At 38.4% G+C, this 14,074-nt stretch overlaps 1 protein-coding gene across 1 annotated transcript; it reads right to left on the bottom strand.

The window, feature by feature from the left end:
• Positions 1-223: 223 nt before the first annotated feature.
• On the bottom strand, positions 224-13,158 carry slc1a8b (solute carrier family 1 member 8b). Its single transcript, XM_059353389.1, has 11 exons — positions 13,003-13,158; positions 10,922-11,001; positions 10,106-10,321; positions 6,952-6,994; positions 6,624-6,837; positions 4,806-4,905; positions 3,339-3,572; positions 2,987-3,181; positions 2,771-2,905; positions 2,528-2,678; positions 224-949 (listed from the first exon to the last, which is right to left on the bottom strand). The coding sequence occupies exons 1-11, from the start codon at positions 13,156-13,158 to the stop codon at positions 803-805; spliced, it is 1,671 nt and encodes a 556-aa protein (XP_059209372.1). The 3' UTR covers positions 224-802.
• Between the last annotated feature and the right edge of the window lie 916 nt (positions 13,159-14,074).

Raw genomic sequence — 14,074 nt, 5'->3', positions numbered from 1 at the left:
AATATTTCCTGTATGATGAAAGTAGCACCTGAGGTACACAGACTGATGTAAAGCAGTAAAGCAGCATTCACTGATGTAAAGCATAGAAGACCCCAGCAAAGTTCTACATTTCTGCAGAATTAAGTCTAAAATAAAAGCACTCATCGACCAGACTTGAAGTACAACAGGTTTTTTTTTATTAAAAAACATCACAAATTTCAAATATAGGTATAAAAAAAAAAACTGAAATTTTCTTACTAGGGTACTGTAAATATTTTTGATTAAAGTTGCATTACCATCTATCCATAAAGACCCTAACTAACATAAAGGTCCACTTTAACAAAATATATTGTTGTATGTCAAGTCAGTTTTTGTCCGTTTCTTTCAAGTTCTCAGAAGTATCGTCAAAACTGAGGTCATGTTAAGGCAACTCAAAACCTTGATCAAACTTCATCAGTGCAGTCCTCCTGTGAATGTCTAAGTGTCACAGCTGACTGCTAAATGCTATCTAGTGCATGTCATTGCAACACATGTCTGCAGGTGCATTCAGAGTGTCTGATTAAGATTTAGATTACATGTGAAACTTAATACACACAGTATGTCAAGTAATGAAGGTTTTCGGCATGGCACAGGCAAAATCCATTGAAGCCGCTAAACCCTGACACCACAAAATACTCAAACGTCTCATTTAAAAGGGAAACTTAACAGGATTTTAACCAAACTGGAGTATTTCAGGCCTCAGATGACGGTCCCTTTGACCCTGAGAGGTGTTCAATGTGCTGTTGAAGGCAGTATCCCTTGCTGTCCATCCTGTAAAGGTGTCTCAGACGTGGCAGAGGTTGTAGCAGGCCATAGGTCGCTCCGTCACGTTTTCTCCATCCACCTCAAACACATAATCGCAGCGGTGTGTGATCAGAGGAGCATCGGACAACGCCACGCTCTGATTACCGAAGGAGATTACGGTGTCTCTCTGTGGGAAGGAATCACAAACAATGCAGCTTGTTTAGATAAAATTAGAGGAGTTACATGAGTTTATCAAATGGCTGTGAAACTGAATATGATGAGGTGAGAAAAAAGTCTGTTTCTATCACATTGTATTATTCATTTGAAGACGAGTCTCTGTATTTAATACATTTTTCACAGGCCATCAGCAAATCATTTCTATACAAAATACACTAGCTAAAGCAGTGCAACAATTTGCAGTAATGCAGAATCAAATCAATCAAATCAAAATTACTTTATTTATCCCTGAGGGGAAATTGAGTTAGTCTGGTAACTCTGGAAGAATGAGACAGTCTGAATCTAATGCATCAACAAAATCATGCATTTTTAGTAATAGTTTAACAAAATAAAACCTGTAGTGTTGTGTATGTTGTTCTGATTAGCTTAGTTTTTATCTTAACGTTTTATCAATCACTGTCAATTTGCTTTATGACATTCTCATCAGCCTCAGCTGTACTTTGTGTCTAATCAGCCCATGCTCACCTGCAACATTTGAAAATAAGATGGAGAAAATGGTGAACATTAAACATCCTTAGCATTAGCATGTAATGTATGTACTAAGTACAGCCTCACAGAGCAGCTAGCATGGAAGAAGACTCCAAGGCTGAGGTCAAATAACACATTTAAAAATTTTTATTCTAACAACCTATCCAGAGTGTAACCCCGCCTCTCGTTCTATGTCAGCCGGGTTGGCTGCAGCCCTCTGTGACCCGAGTTAGGATTAGCAGTTAAGGATAATGAGTGAATGAACTCTTCCTTCACCTCGAAGGAAAACGTCACGAGGTCAAACAAGGTGTGGAGGAGAATGCATATGGGTTTAGGAAAAGACAACTGTGGTTGTAAGAAAATCTGACTGCAGAGAAATGCAAAAGAGCCTTTTAGATATTTCTCCCTGTGCATCCTTACTGTGTTGTTCAATGCAAAATATTACTTTAATAGAATCATTACCAAGGTTGGAGTTTAAGTTTTTAAAAAAGGAATATACAGTCATGGAAAAAAATATGAGACCATTGTTTTCTTCAATTTCTTGTTCATTTTAACGCCTGGTATTTTTCATGGTTTTCTTGATAATGATTTTATTTATTATCAAGAAAACCATGGAAAATGGCTCTTAAATTAAACTCTTATTATCTGTTTTTGTTGTTATCATTATATTTGTCCAAAGAAATAGTTGGCCCAGGCGTTAAAATGAACAAAAAATTTAAGAAAAAGGATGGTATAATAATTTTTTTCCATGACTGTAGGCTACTAGTCCCAATTTGTCTGATTTTATAAAATAATTGATCCATTTCTGTAAGAATGGCTTTAATTTAAACTTTAAATGTTGCTACCACAGGGAAATGTGGTACTATTGCTTAACATTTAGAGAATTCAACCAGCCTTTGTCATTGCTGCAATTTACATACTTCTGGGTCATTTCACTAAGTTGGTAATATTCCTAAGCAGAAAGACTATCAGACCGCAGCTTAAGTCTCAAAATCAAGCTTCCAGGGGTTTTAAATCCTCACAAAATCTAAACTGAACAAACAGAAATGATCCTCCTTACCCGATTGGAGCTGGCTCCGTTAGTGGAAGTCGGGGTGGCAGCACCGTTAGTGTCAGAGGCGGCTTTCTCAAAGTCCTTCCTACATAAATGTGCCATAATCCCAGCAGCTAAGGCATCGCCAAGAACATTGATCATCGTCCGGAAACGGTCACTAAAAATGAGAGAAGAAGAATCTTTTACCTCAGCAGCCCAGATAAGATTCATTCATGCTCTATTTAGTGAAAGGGTTTTTATGGGACTTACAGAACCCAATCAATGGCCACAATCAGAGAGATGTCAGCAGGTGGTAACCCCACAGAGGTCAGGACGATCACCATGGTAACAAGACCAGCTTGAGGAATCCCAGCTGCCCCGATGCTGGCTGCGGTTGCCGTGATACTGATGAGACAAGAGCCAGGATGTTAGTAAAGTTCACAACAAAAATATTAGGAGGATAATAATCTCAGTGTTTGGTCTCACCTAATTGTAACCAGCTGGCCAAAGTCCAAGTCGTACTCGTTGACCTGAGCGATAAAGATGGCCGCCACTGCTTCGTAAAGGGCTGTGCCATCCATGTTGATAGTAGCTCCCACTGGTAGCACGAAGCGGGCGATCTGCCGGTCCACTCCGCAGTTCTCCAGGAGACACTTCATGGTGATGGGCAGCGTGGCTGAGCTGCAGATGCAGAGAACAAGAGGAAATAGTAAGCTTCAGTCCCAAACATGGCAAACTAGAAGTGATAGTGTCTTCACAGTTCATAGTTTTCAAAATTTAAAAAGAGAAAACCAATATACAAGCCTACATCTACAAAAAAAAACTTTTCTCTTCTTACCTGGATGATGTTGCCAGAGCAATGACCAGAGCCTGCAGCAGCCCCCTGATGTATGTAAAAGGGTTTTTGCGAGTGAAGAAGAAGAAGAAGAGAGGCAGCAGGATGAGGCCGTGCACGAACAACCCAGACAGGACTGTGATGAAGTACATGCCCAGCTTCTCTCCCAGGTGGGCCGGGTCGTGCATATCCAGGATCTTCCCTGCCACGAGGAACACAATGCCAAAGGGGAAGTACCTGTATGGTGGAGAGAAGAGAAGAAAATTCTTCATTATTAACCTTTTCAGCAAAACTTCAACATTTCCAAACTCATAATGTATGAGCATATGACAAGTAAGCCAAATTCAATTTCTGGCAGCATTTTGGTGACGGTGAACCTGTGCTCAAAGCCAGGACCATAAATAAAAAGTTTCCGAGTCTTGTGTGGAAGAACTTGACTGGCCTGACCTCAACCCCATCGGACACCTTTGGGATTAATTGGATCGCTGTCTGTGAGCTGTTTTGAGCCTTACCAACCTGCATCAGTGCCGGTCCTCGCTAATGCTCTTGGGCCTGAATGAAAGGAAATCCCTTGATTCAGAAGCTGTGATGCTGTTATAGCTGCAGATTAATGCCTTTAGGAGGCTGTATAGCTACAGAGAGTAATTTGTAGATAGCCTGTGCAGCTTATAGTGACCCATATTGCATTATGTTGTTAAAGGGCGACCTCTGGTGGCTGTAGTAATTATGACAGGATGGAAGAAAAGCAGGCAGAGAATCAATGCAGTATAAAGACAGAGAAAGGTGGAGTTGCATGGGTCAAACAAACCCTTTGACCTAAGAGAATGGTGTTCATGTCCAGTTTGAAAATAAAAGTCTCTAAGTTGATACTTCCTACTTTTTTACATCACCTGTGTAACATCACCTGTGCCAGTATTTAAGTACAGAAATAGTAATTTTAACCAAAATGTTATTCTTTCTAACCTTAACCAAGTATTTTTTTGCCAAAACTTAAACCAAGTTGGGGGTAATTTTGGTCAAAATTCAACTAAGTAATTTTTGTCCTTAAACATACCCAAGTATAGTTTAATTTCACAATGTTAACAACCAGTTTGAAACAGCCATCATGAGTGTAAAATAGTCAATTTCTTAAGATATCATACCAACATATGAGGATACAATGAAAAATCTGTGTGTAATGTTCAGGCATCCACATACTTTTGGCCCTTCACTGTGTGATGCTATCCCAACTAATTGTATATATGTTAAAGATTATTCAGCTTTAATCTCTTTGCTCCATTAACAAATATTACCCAGGAGTGGAGAAGCAGTAAGGAAACTTGGCTCCTTCCTGAGTTGCTGTGCAGGATTTATTTTTAGTTCTAATCCCCGCTCTTGCCATGTGAACTGTGTGATGTGTGTCCTGACTGTGTACGAACAGTCAGGACTATTTTTGAAGGTGTGTATGTGTGAGAGAGAGTCCAATCTTACCACATAGCAGCGTTAATAATCTTCATGACGCACTCGTTGATGCACTGACACACGTTGACCAGCGGTGCTCCACGTTCTCCCATCTTTCCCAGCAGCAGACCTGAGAAAAGATACATCGCATGTGAGTTTGGACTCATTATGGTCACACATGGTAAAGAGTTTATAATTACTTAATTTATGGTTAAAAGTTATTTATACATCTGCTTTACGATCATTTTTTCCCAGGCCATCAAAAAGTCCCTTTTGCTGATTATCACATCTGCATTTAAACAATGTTAGCAAGTCATTCACAGTGGAAAGTAACAGTACATTAATCCACCACTGTAGTGAAATAGCATAATCTGGAGGTATTTAAATCATTTTTCATCTGCTATATGCTTAATCTCCACAACATTTCAGAAGGTAACACTGCACTTTTTATTACACTTCATTTATCTGAGAGTTGTTTACTTTCCAGATTAAAATGTTACATCAAATAAACAATGAATAAACAAAACACAGAATGTACAAAGAAGTAAAATGGTCAATGTTTCACAAAAAAAGTTAAGTAAAAATATTTTTTTTAGATTTGTGTAGCAGGTTGAGAGCCATCAGACTTCACGACCTAACTGTAGTTTAAACTCCACTTTAACCAGCTGCAACACTGAAATGCTGCATCAGAAATAAACTTACATATATATTGTAAGTTTGTTGCAGATATAAGTTGCAGGCAGTGGCCTGCTTTACTAATTCATTATCTTTTCAGTTATATTCCTGTATTTAAAAGTGTAATTTTAAATAAATAGACCTACAAATAACAACACAACAATGGTGCCACACACCAGCTCATCACATCACCAGCAGTAATATAAAGCTTCTATACTTATATTACTTACATAGCCTTACCTACATAGTACTTATTCTACTATACTATTAATTAAGTGCTCAAAACAAAATTGTTCCTCCAAAAATAACCTACAGGTGCATCTCAATAAATTAGAATATCATAGAAGAGTTTATTTATGTCACTAATTCAATTCAAAAAGTGGAAATAACACATTATATAGATCCATTACACACAGAATGTAACATCATAATCATAATAATTATGGCTTACATTTAATGAAGACCTAAAATTCAGTGTCTGTAATTTGAATATTACAAAAGACCAATTTTAAAAAGTATGTTTAATATGGAAATGTTGGCCTCTGAAAAGTATGTCCATCTATATGCACTCAATACTTGGTTGGGTCTGTTTGACTACTGGAAATGTACTTTTCCATGATATTCTAATGTATTGAGATTCACCTGTACTTAAAGATGAAATTGATGGCTGTCAAAAAATAAAGTCATAGTATAAATTACTACCAAATAGTATTAAAAAGGATAAAGGAGTTAAGGATAAATGGGTCACCTGGGCACTCCCCTGGCAGCAGGAGTCATTTTTCTGCAGATTCAGTATAGGCTACTTGCTTTTTAAACTTTAAGTTTATTTTTCAGATAATACTTTTATCTATAAAATAATCTCATAAGCTCAATTGAAGTCAGTTCATTTTTCTGTGTAATTAAACAGCCTAAAAGACAAAGTTTTGAAATTGACAACTTTTGGGTTGCCTGGTTGGGAAAAATCCCCCTTTCTGGTGTTTATCCAACATTTGTTATAACTTACAATGTAATAATGACTTTTAACTGATATATAGAGCATTTAATGATAAAAATCACCACTAACAGCCGTTAGCTACAACTTTAAACCATTTCATAGAGGCTGACCTATTGGAAAGCAGTACCATGAGGATTAAATAAATTAGTTTTGTGATGTTTTCTGTGTGATTGTCTCACCCATGGTGGCTGAGAAGATGACGATCCCCAGGACGTTCATGCCCTTGCTGGTACTCGGGACGATCTTATACTTGATGTCAGGAGCGGGGGTGATCTCCAGGAAAACTGGGTGACCCAGTTGAGGGTTGTAGTAGTCGGGCATGACATACACATAATTAGCCTGTGAGTCTTTCATATCAGAGTTCTGTACAATAGGCACCAGGTCTGTTCGATACTGGATGAAAGAAAAACAACCACAGAGATTTGTTAGTATTGTAGATGTATTGAAGATTAATCAATGAGCAATATTGTGCAAACCATTGTGAGTTTCTTCCTTTTGTCCACTCACCTGCTGAAAAGTTGCTTCGATTAGATTTGACGGGATCATGTTCCTATAAGAGACAATACACAGACAAAAATATCAGATCATGTCTTAATGGAAATATATAGTTCAGGCTTCGGTATGACAAAAACAGCCAGGCAAATATATACATTTCTTAAACAATTTCACTGCTTTTATTTAGCAGAAGACTTTTGTATATCTTTTTATTATGAGGGTCAAAGTTCATTCTTGCCCTTGGTATAAGCCATTCTTTAGCCAAGTATTGTTTCTATTTTATGCAACTTCAGGTTTAACAATTTACAGCACGCAACCCAGAAGACTCAATGTTTACATTTTCTTAGGCAAAAATTGGCAGTGAGAGGTTGTTACGAAGTTAAATAATTTCATTAAGAGAGTTTTATTTCTGAGTTTTATTTATTTATGATTATATTTTTTGGTTGATTCTGGGGCAGAATGAGCAAAGAGAATAAGAAACGAATTTGCAGAAGCAACAAACAAATTAAAGAGGGACAGTGATGCAGTGTGGGTGAAAACACATCAAGGTTGCAATATTTGAAAGGTTTCCAAAACTGATCCTGCGTTAGCCTCTTCATTCTCGACAGAATTACATTAAGAGATGTGATTTTACATCAATATCAATATCAATATCAATATTTATGTTGGTGGAAAAAACAAAGTTTTCTTACATAGCCATGAATAGATACATAACCTCAACATGACAACACGCCCTAGCCAGATCAAGATATTTATGACATGAGTTCTGCATTTGCAATGTGTAAAATGTGCAAAGTGGAAGTTGTAATAAAGTTACATAAAGTTAAATAAAGTTAAAGTTTAATAAAGTTAATGACCTGAATATTTCCTACACTGCTGGCTCTTGTAATTATGTAGAATTAGTAGTAGTGTTATCTGTTGTTACGTGGATTATTAGCCATTTTACAGGTGACACAAGATTAGCAACAGAGTAAACTCCAAAACCAGAGGACACATGTTCACACAGCAGAGGACAGTAGAGTTCACATGTGGTGAAAGGTGCCCAGGAACACCCTGCATCGTGTTCTGTGACTGTATAAATACAGGACACGTCAATGACACTAAACCCAGGCTGCAAGCTCGTCAAACAAACACGTAAGAGGATTGAAATGTACACCTGACCTTTGGCTCGCACCAACGGATACAAACCTGCCAGAGATCACTAAAATAATCAGGTTCAAGAGGAAGGTATTAGTTGAACTCTGACATGAATGGCCCTGCGGTAAGCCTGAGCGCGCACACACACACACACACACACACACACACACACCAGACTGCGGACTCAGAGTGTAACACTGCAAAAGGTCCTTCTAAGAAAGTGTAGGCTTAACAGATCACAGTTAAGTGTCTCCCTATTCTTAGTCGAGCTGCTGCGCAAGAGTGACACTGCAACTATCGTACAGGCACATTATCCCCTGTCCTTTTTAATTCAATGCTGAAATGCTGACAAAAGACTTTAAGATCCAGAATCAGATTCTAATTCGTTTTTTTATATATTCTAATGTATTTAAATGTGCTGCCACATTTTCAAAGCTTTACTGACTGACATTTCATGATTTCTGACTTTCTGTTGTTTTTTTTACTATGTCCGCTCCCACGATTCAGATCACAAGAGATTTTTAAGAGAACTCCTGAGGAAGCATGGGGATGTAAAAAGGTCAGGACTGGATCTGTTATGGATTTGATTGGTCTGTACTGGTTTTCCTCAAGAGTTAACATAGAAAATCCTAGAATTTCCTGAAACGCCCACACAGCATCAGGAGGATTTTCTTATAGATGCTGAGACCCTGAGTACGTCACGATGTCTCCTTGTTTGTTTCTAATGGGGGAAATCCTCTTAGGAACACGCAACAAATGGTAGAAAAATCTTTTTACCAGGAAATCCTTATTTGGTTGTTTGTCTACTTGTCCTGCAAGCTGCTCTTATGAGATTGTAAAGGAAGAAGGTCTTAGAAAATAAGTGGTCAAAACTTGTTTTATAATCTTTTTAAATGATTTGACCACTAGAATAAAGATTTTTTATTCCTTCCTCGAGGATAGCAACTTTTTTCACTGCTTTGGAGTACCTGAACTGTACTTTGTACTCTTCACTGTTTTCCCAAGAGCATGAGACACCACACTGATCTACGTTCTCATACACGGAGCAACCAGCCACCTCTCTTTCATGGAAATAATTATATTGAACTTGGAGGATGCAGACCTCAGACAAGGCCACATGCTCCTGACACATTTCAAGAGTTGGGAAGTAATTCTTGCAACTTTGATGTGAGCTTTAAGTCCTAATGTGGAAACAACATAGACATTTGAAATGACGATTTCTATTTTATTGCTCAGTGTTTCAACAACACATTGTTAGCTGTTTGCAATATTTGCATGACAATAAAGTGCAAAGCAAATGTGTCTGATGAGCCATTTAATATGATCTGGAACACATTTTTCAGATTATTTTGACACCTTTCAATTGCAGCACAAATGTCTCACAATTTTAGCAAACGTAAAAAGAATTCTGAGCATCCGCCTTGTGATTCAGATCCACTACAGATCCACCTAGACAGCACATAAACTGATACAAAAACACTGGTAGACCTTGTGTGTCAGAGGCCAGTTACAGAGCAGCATGTAGCGACTCAGCATCAAGGACACGTCAGTGAGGTAAATGTATAGTGCGCATCACTATTGTAACCTTACTTGGAAGAAATATGTTTTGGGTTATTTAATCATTTAAGTTATTATTATATACAATCATTATTTCATTGTTATTTATGGAACTTTCACTATAATTTATGTATTCATTTTCATGTATTATATTTAAGTTGATATTACTTGTCCCCTTGCCAAAGTTAATTAGTTCCTACCTGCCCTTGTTTTGGGGGACAAGTATAGGTGAGGGGTAATCAAGCGGATGTGGGAGTTTCGCGGGGTTTCTCTTGTGTTGTGACCCGTGAAGTGGAATGCTGTATGATGTCGTGCCGATGTTGGTTATTAAAGAAGATTCAGATTTAAGTGTGGAGTTATCTTGTAGCCCGCTCATCACCCATCAGCCCGAGAGACTGGAGAACGCTACCCCGACAAGAAATAAGGGTTACACTATGTTCACTTGGTCACAGAGTTAACATAGAGCGTTTACCTGATGAGGTCCAGCAGGGCGTCAGCTGAGGTCATAACAGGCCCTGAACTTGCATGGTGGCTGTCCTTCTCTGAGCCCGTCCCCGGGTGGATGATGAGCACCAGCACGATGCCCACGATGACAGCGATGAAGGTCGTCCACAGGTAGTAGGTGATGGTGAGGACTCCCAGACGACCGCTAGCCCTCGTGTCCATGGCTGACAGGCCCGACATAAGACTGGGTTGAAAAACAGGAGGATTACCTCTATGAAACTTTCAACAATGAATCAAAGAGTGGTATAATTTAATAACAATTTCATTTAAAATTCATTAAAAAGTAATATTAAAAATCATCATCTTGTCTGAATGCAGCATCAACCTCAAAGTGAACCACCAGGAAAACACCAAATTAATATTTTTTTAAATATAATTAGCTACTTCCTGTAACCTTTGTACTTATATTAAAAATAAACTATACACATTTGAGAATGCAGCTTAAGATAAAAAAATGTTCTCATAATTATTGCTTAATCAAGCACCCTCTGTGCATTGAAATAATTGACAGGATGTGTGTAATGAATACAAATATAATGTATTGTGATTGTTGAGTGGTTGATGCTTAATATTACAGCTTTTATAACGAGCTTTTATATGAGAATGTCGATATGTTGGTGTTTCTGAGGAGTTATATATTTTATAGCTCTCATCTGACCAGGGTAAGTTAGAATGTGATATGTTTAATTTAATAATATGAAATTTGGATATTTTAAACAGCATTAAAACACTGCAGATGTTTTTCAACTGAGAGTGAACTGACACAGGTGAGGATTTCTCTTACCTAGAAGTGATGAGTGGCAGAATCAACATCTTTAACATCCTCATCAGCAGTTCTCCAGGGAAGGAGAAGTAGATCTTAGCCTGTGTGAGAGAGAAACACTTGAGCAAATCTTATTTCTGAGACTATAAGGACCAAATTATATTAGCTTATATTGAGATCCGATATATATATATTGGATCCATTTTGTCAAATATGAAATATCTTTTTCATTTGAGTGTTAAATTAACAAGATATTAATACAACATAGGATACAATATATTTAATTGTCTCTGTAGAGAAATGTGTCTCTGTCCCAAAAGCTTGTGTCCCTTTGTTGCAATGTTCTATTTGTGTTTCTTTGCTCAGCACACTTCGTAGCAGATGATGTTCTGAGCTGTTGCCAGATCCCAAGGTTACATTGCTGAGCACACCAGACACTAATCAGTTGATTCAGCCGCTTCTCTAACACCTAAGCTACCTGTTCAAATTAAGACCATCTTACGTCACACTGACATAATGTCAGGAGGACTTGGAGCCTTCAAGCAGACATTTAAACATTTCTACATTATCTGATGAATACTGGAGAAAAGACTTTGATGAGTGAAATTTGCAAGTTTTATCATGCAAAAAACAAATACTGTAGTAACTGATTTTTGGCAATTGGTGGAAATGAGCTGTTAACGCAACACTGTCATCATCTTTAAAGTTGATGTGGTTAACTTTTAACCTTACTGTTGCACATCCAACAGTTACAGAGTAACATTTATTTGCTTGGAGAAATGTTGTAATTGTATGCTGCTGAGAACCACAGATTTGTTGATATGACCCTTTAGCGCTTGTATTAGACGCACCAGGCTTTCAACTGCTCCAATGTAATTTAATTTATGTCAATAACTGTTTTTTTGACCTGCTCTGCTGGAACTATTTCGTCCCAATATGAACCCCCCTTTTATTGTTTCTGCACTGTGAGAATAAGGAACAATCATAATTCTTAAATTGCCGCTCTGAGGGACTTTTTTAGCTCCTGTTTCAGAGAATATTATCTCCCAGCAGAACAGGAACCAAGGATAGCCTAAATGTATCACGATTAGTCAAGAGATGAATGTATGTGTATGTTGATTAGTCGAATACAGCCAATGCAGCACCGGCTACCGCCATTTTGAAAGACCTCTTAGCCGCGTAAACAACAGACAGCTCGAAGCACAATTACAGCTCGTATTAAAAAATGTAAAACTGAGAAAGTTAAGATCATGCTTTACTGAGCAGATATGCAACGGGGGAAATGCGACGTGATTAAGATTCGTCAATCAGCGTTCCTGTTGGCGGCACAAACGCAAACAGTACAAGAGCCGCTGAACAGATTAAGTCCTTGGGGGAAAACCTCAGTGGATAGTTCTTCTCAGGGAGTCTCCAGAACCTTTTTGGTCTTAAAATTGTCAACATTAGACTCACATTGCCCAGCAGGAGGAATTTGGGATGAGTGGGTGAGTCAACCAGCCACTGGACATTCACACAGGAGATGTGGTTTGATTTTTCGTTTAGCAAAGAATCCAGTAAAAAGCACCAGTATGTGATGGGTAGGGATTGGAAATGGGCCGCAGCAGTTCAGCAACTTTGAAATGAAGTGTATGTGTGGTTTGCACAAACATACAATGCTGGCAATTAATTCTGGCAACTGGTTTGTTTCTGGCTAACTGATGAACTTAATTTACTCTCTTTTAGCTCTGTTTTTGGTCTCCACCAACTACTGAACTAGAAGAAAACATTCAAAAACTACCAGCATGCTCCATAGAGCTGAGCTCAAGTGATCCGATGTTTATAAACATATTGATTATAATAGCTTTAACTTTTGCTTCACTTATTCTGACACCTTTGTGCCCCAGTTATACCTGATTCTTCTGCTTCTGTCTGCTTCCACTCTCACTATTACATAAGTAGCTTTCACTACAGGAGTGAACAGACTGGCTGTTACTTCACAGCCTAATTGTTGAGTTGATTTGCACACAGTGTTGAAGTTCCCACCACATTCTATCAAAGTAACAACATAAAATGGATCCAAAGCATGTCACATTGCCTCCTGCTGGGTTTCTATCCATCCATACCTGTGTGGACAGGTTGAGCGACCTGAGGACAAATCCGAGCACACATCCCGTCACTACAGCGAAGACTGAGAGCGTCAGCAGGCCGTTTCTCTTGCAGTAGTCCTTCACGTACTCCCTGGCTTTCAACGGCACCACATTCTTCATCCATTTCATCATGATTCAAGCTCAGTTTGTATCCCAGCAGGCCCCCCCCGTCCCCCCTGAGTGACTTGCAGATATCCGAGTCTCCCGAGTGGGTGAGGTAGATCAGTATGTATCCCACAGGTTCGGAGGTGGAGAGTCAGGGGGATGTGATCAGCTGTAGGTCCTGTCTCACACTGAGGAGCTCATCCAGACTGAGACAGGAAGTGTTGACTAACTGATTTCTGATGGAGCATTGGCTAAAAGGATTATCCCTATCCCATGGTAACAGAGGCTCCTCCACAGCCACAGAGGCTTATTAAAGAGGCTCAGCACTGATTAACTCCTCCATTCATAGCTCATTGTGAGTTATTACTACCTGCCTCCAAATTATCCCATTTATGATACAGTTTCACTTTATCACTTGCAACACTATGTTTTGCTATCATGTACTATATGTTCTAAATGTTTCATCAAATGACACATACTAAAAGATAATAAAAGTGATAGTAAATAAGAGAAATCTAATATTGATAGAGTGCTGCTGATCAATCAACCAATCAATTTCCTTTATTTAACCAGGTGAAAAACTCATTGAGATTAAAAACCTCTTTTCCAAGAGTGACCTGGCCAAGACGGCAGCACAAAAGCAAAATGGTTATGCTAAACACATAAGACACAAATAAAATACAGTCACACTACAAGAAAAACAAGTTGGATGACAGGATTACACAGAGCAATCACAAGATCCAATTGAGCTTATTTCTTTTAAAATTGACTTGAATTCCCAGAGTTATAAGATGTGTCAATTTCAAGTCCTTCTGCAAATCGTTCCAGGTAGACAAGGCAGAAAATGTAAAAGTCTTTACATTGGCTGAGGTTTCTACACATATGTATGTAGGCAGAAGTGATGTACACAATAGCTGCAACCAGTAATAAAATGCAAAGCACA

The sequence above is a fragment of the Centropristis striata genome, chromosome 16 (assembly GCF_030273125.1).
Source record: "Centropristis striata isolate RG_2023a ecotype Rhode Island chromosome 16, C.striata_1.0, whole genome shotgun sequence".
NCBI lineage: Eukaryota > Metazoa > Chordata > Actinopteri > Perciformes > Serranidae > Centropristis > Centropristis striata.
This window is presented reverse-complemented; position numbering and strand designations above follow the sequence as displayed.

Bases quoted from the DNA above. Each gene is read 5' to 3' on its own strand.
- slc1a8b (XM_059353389.1), bottom strand. From the start codon at position 13,158: ATGATGAAATGGATGAAGAATGTGGTGCCGTTGAAAGCCAGGGAGTAC. The intron at 10,322-10,921 runs GTAAGAGAAATC...TTTTCAACCCAG, and splicing joins CTGCCACTCATCACTTCTAG to TCTTATGTCGGGCCTGTCAG. The intron at 3,573-4,805 runs GTAAGATTGGAC...TCCACCATACAG, and splicing joins ATTATTAACGCTGCTATGTG to GTACTTCCCCTTTGGCATTG.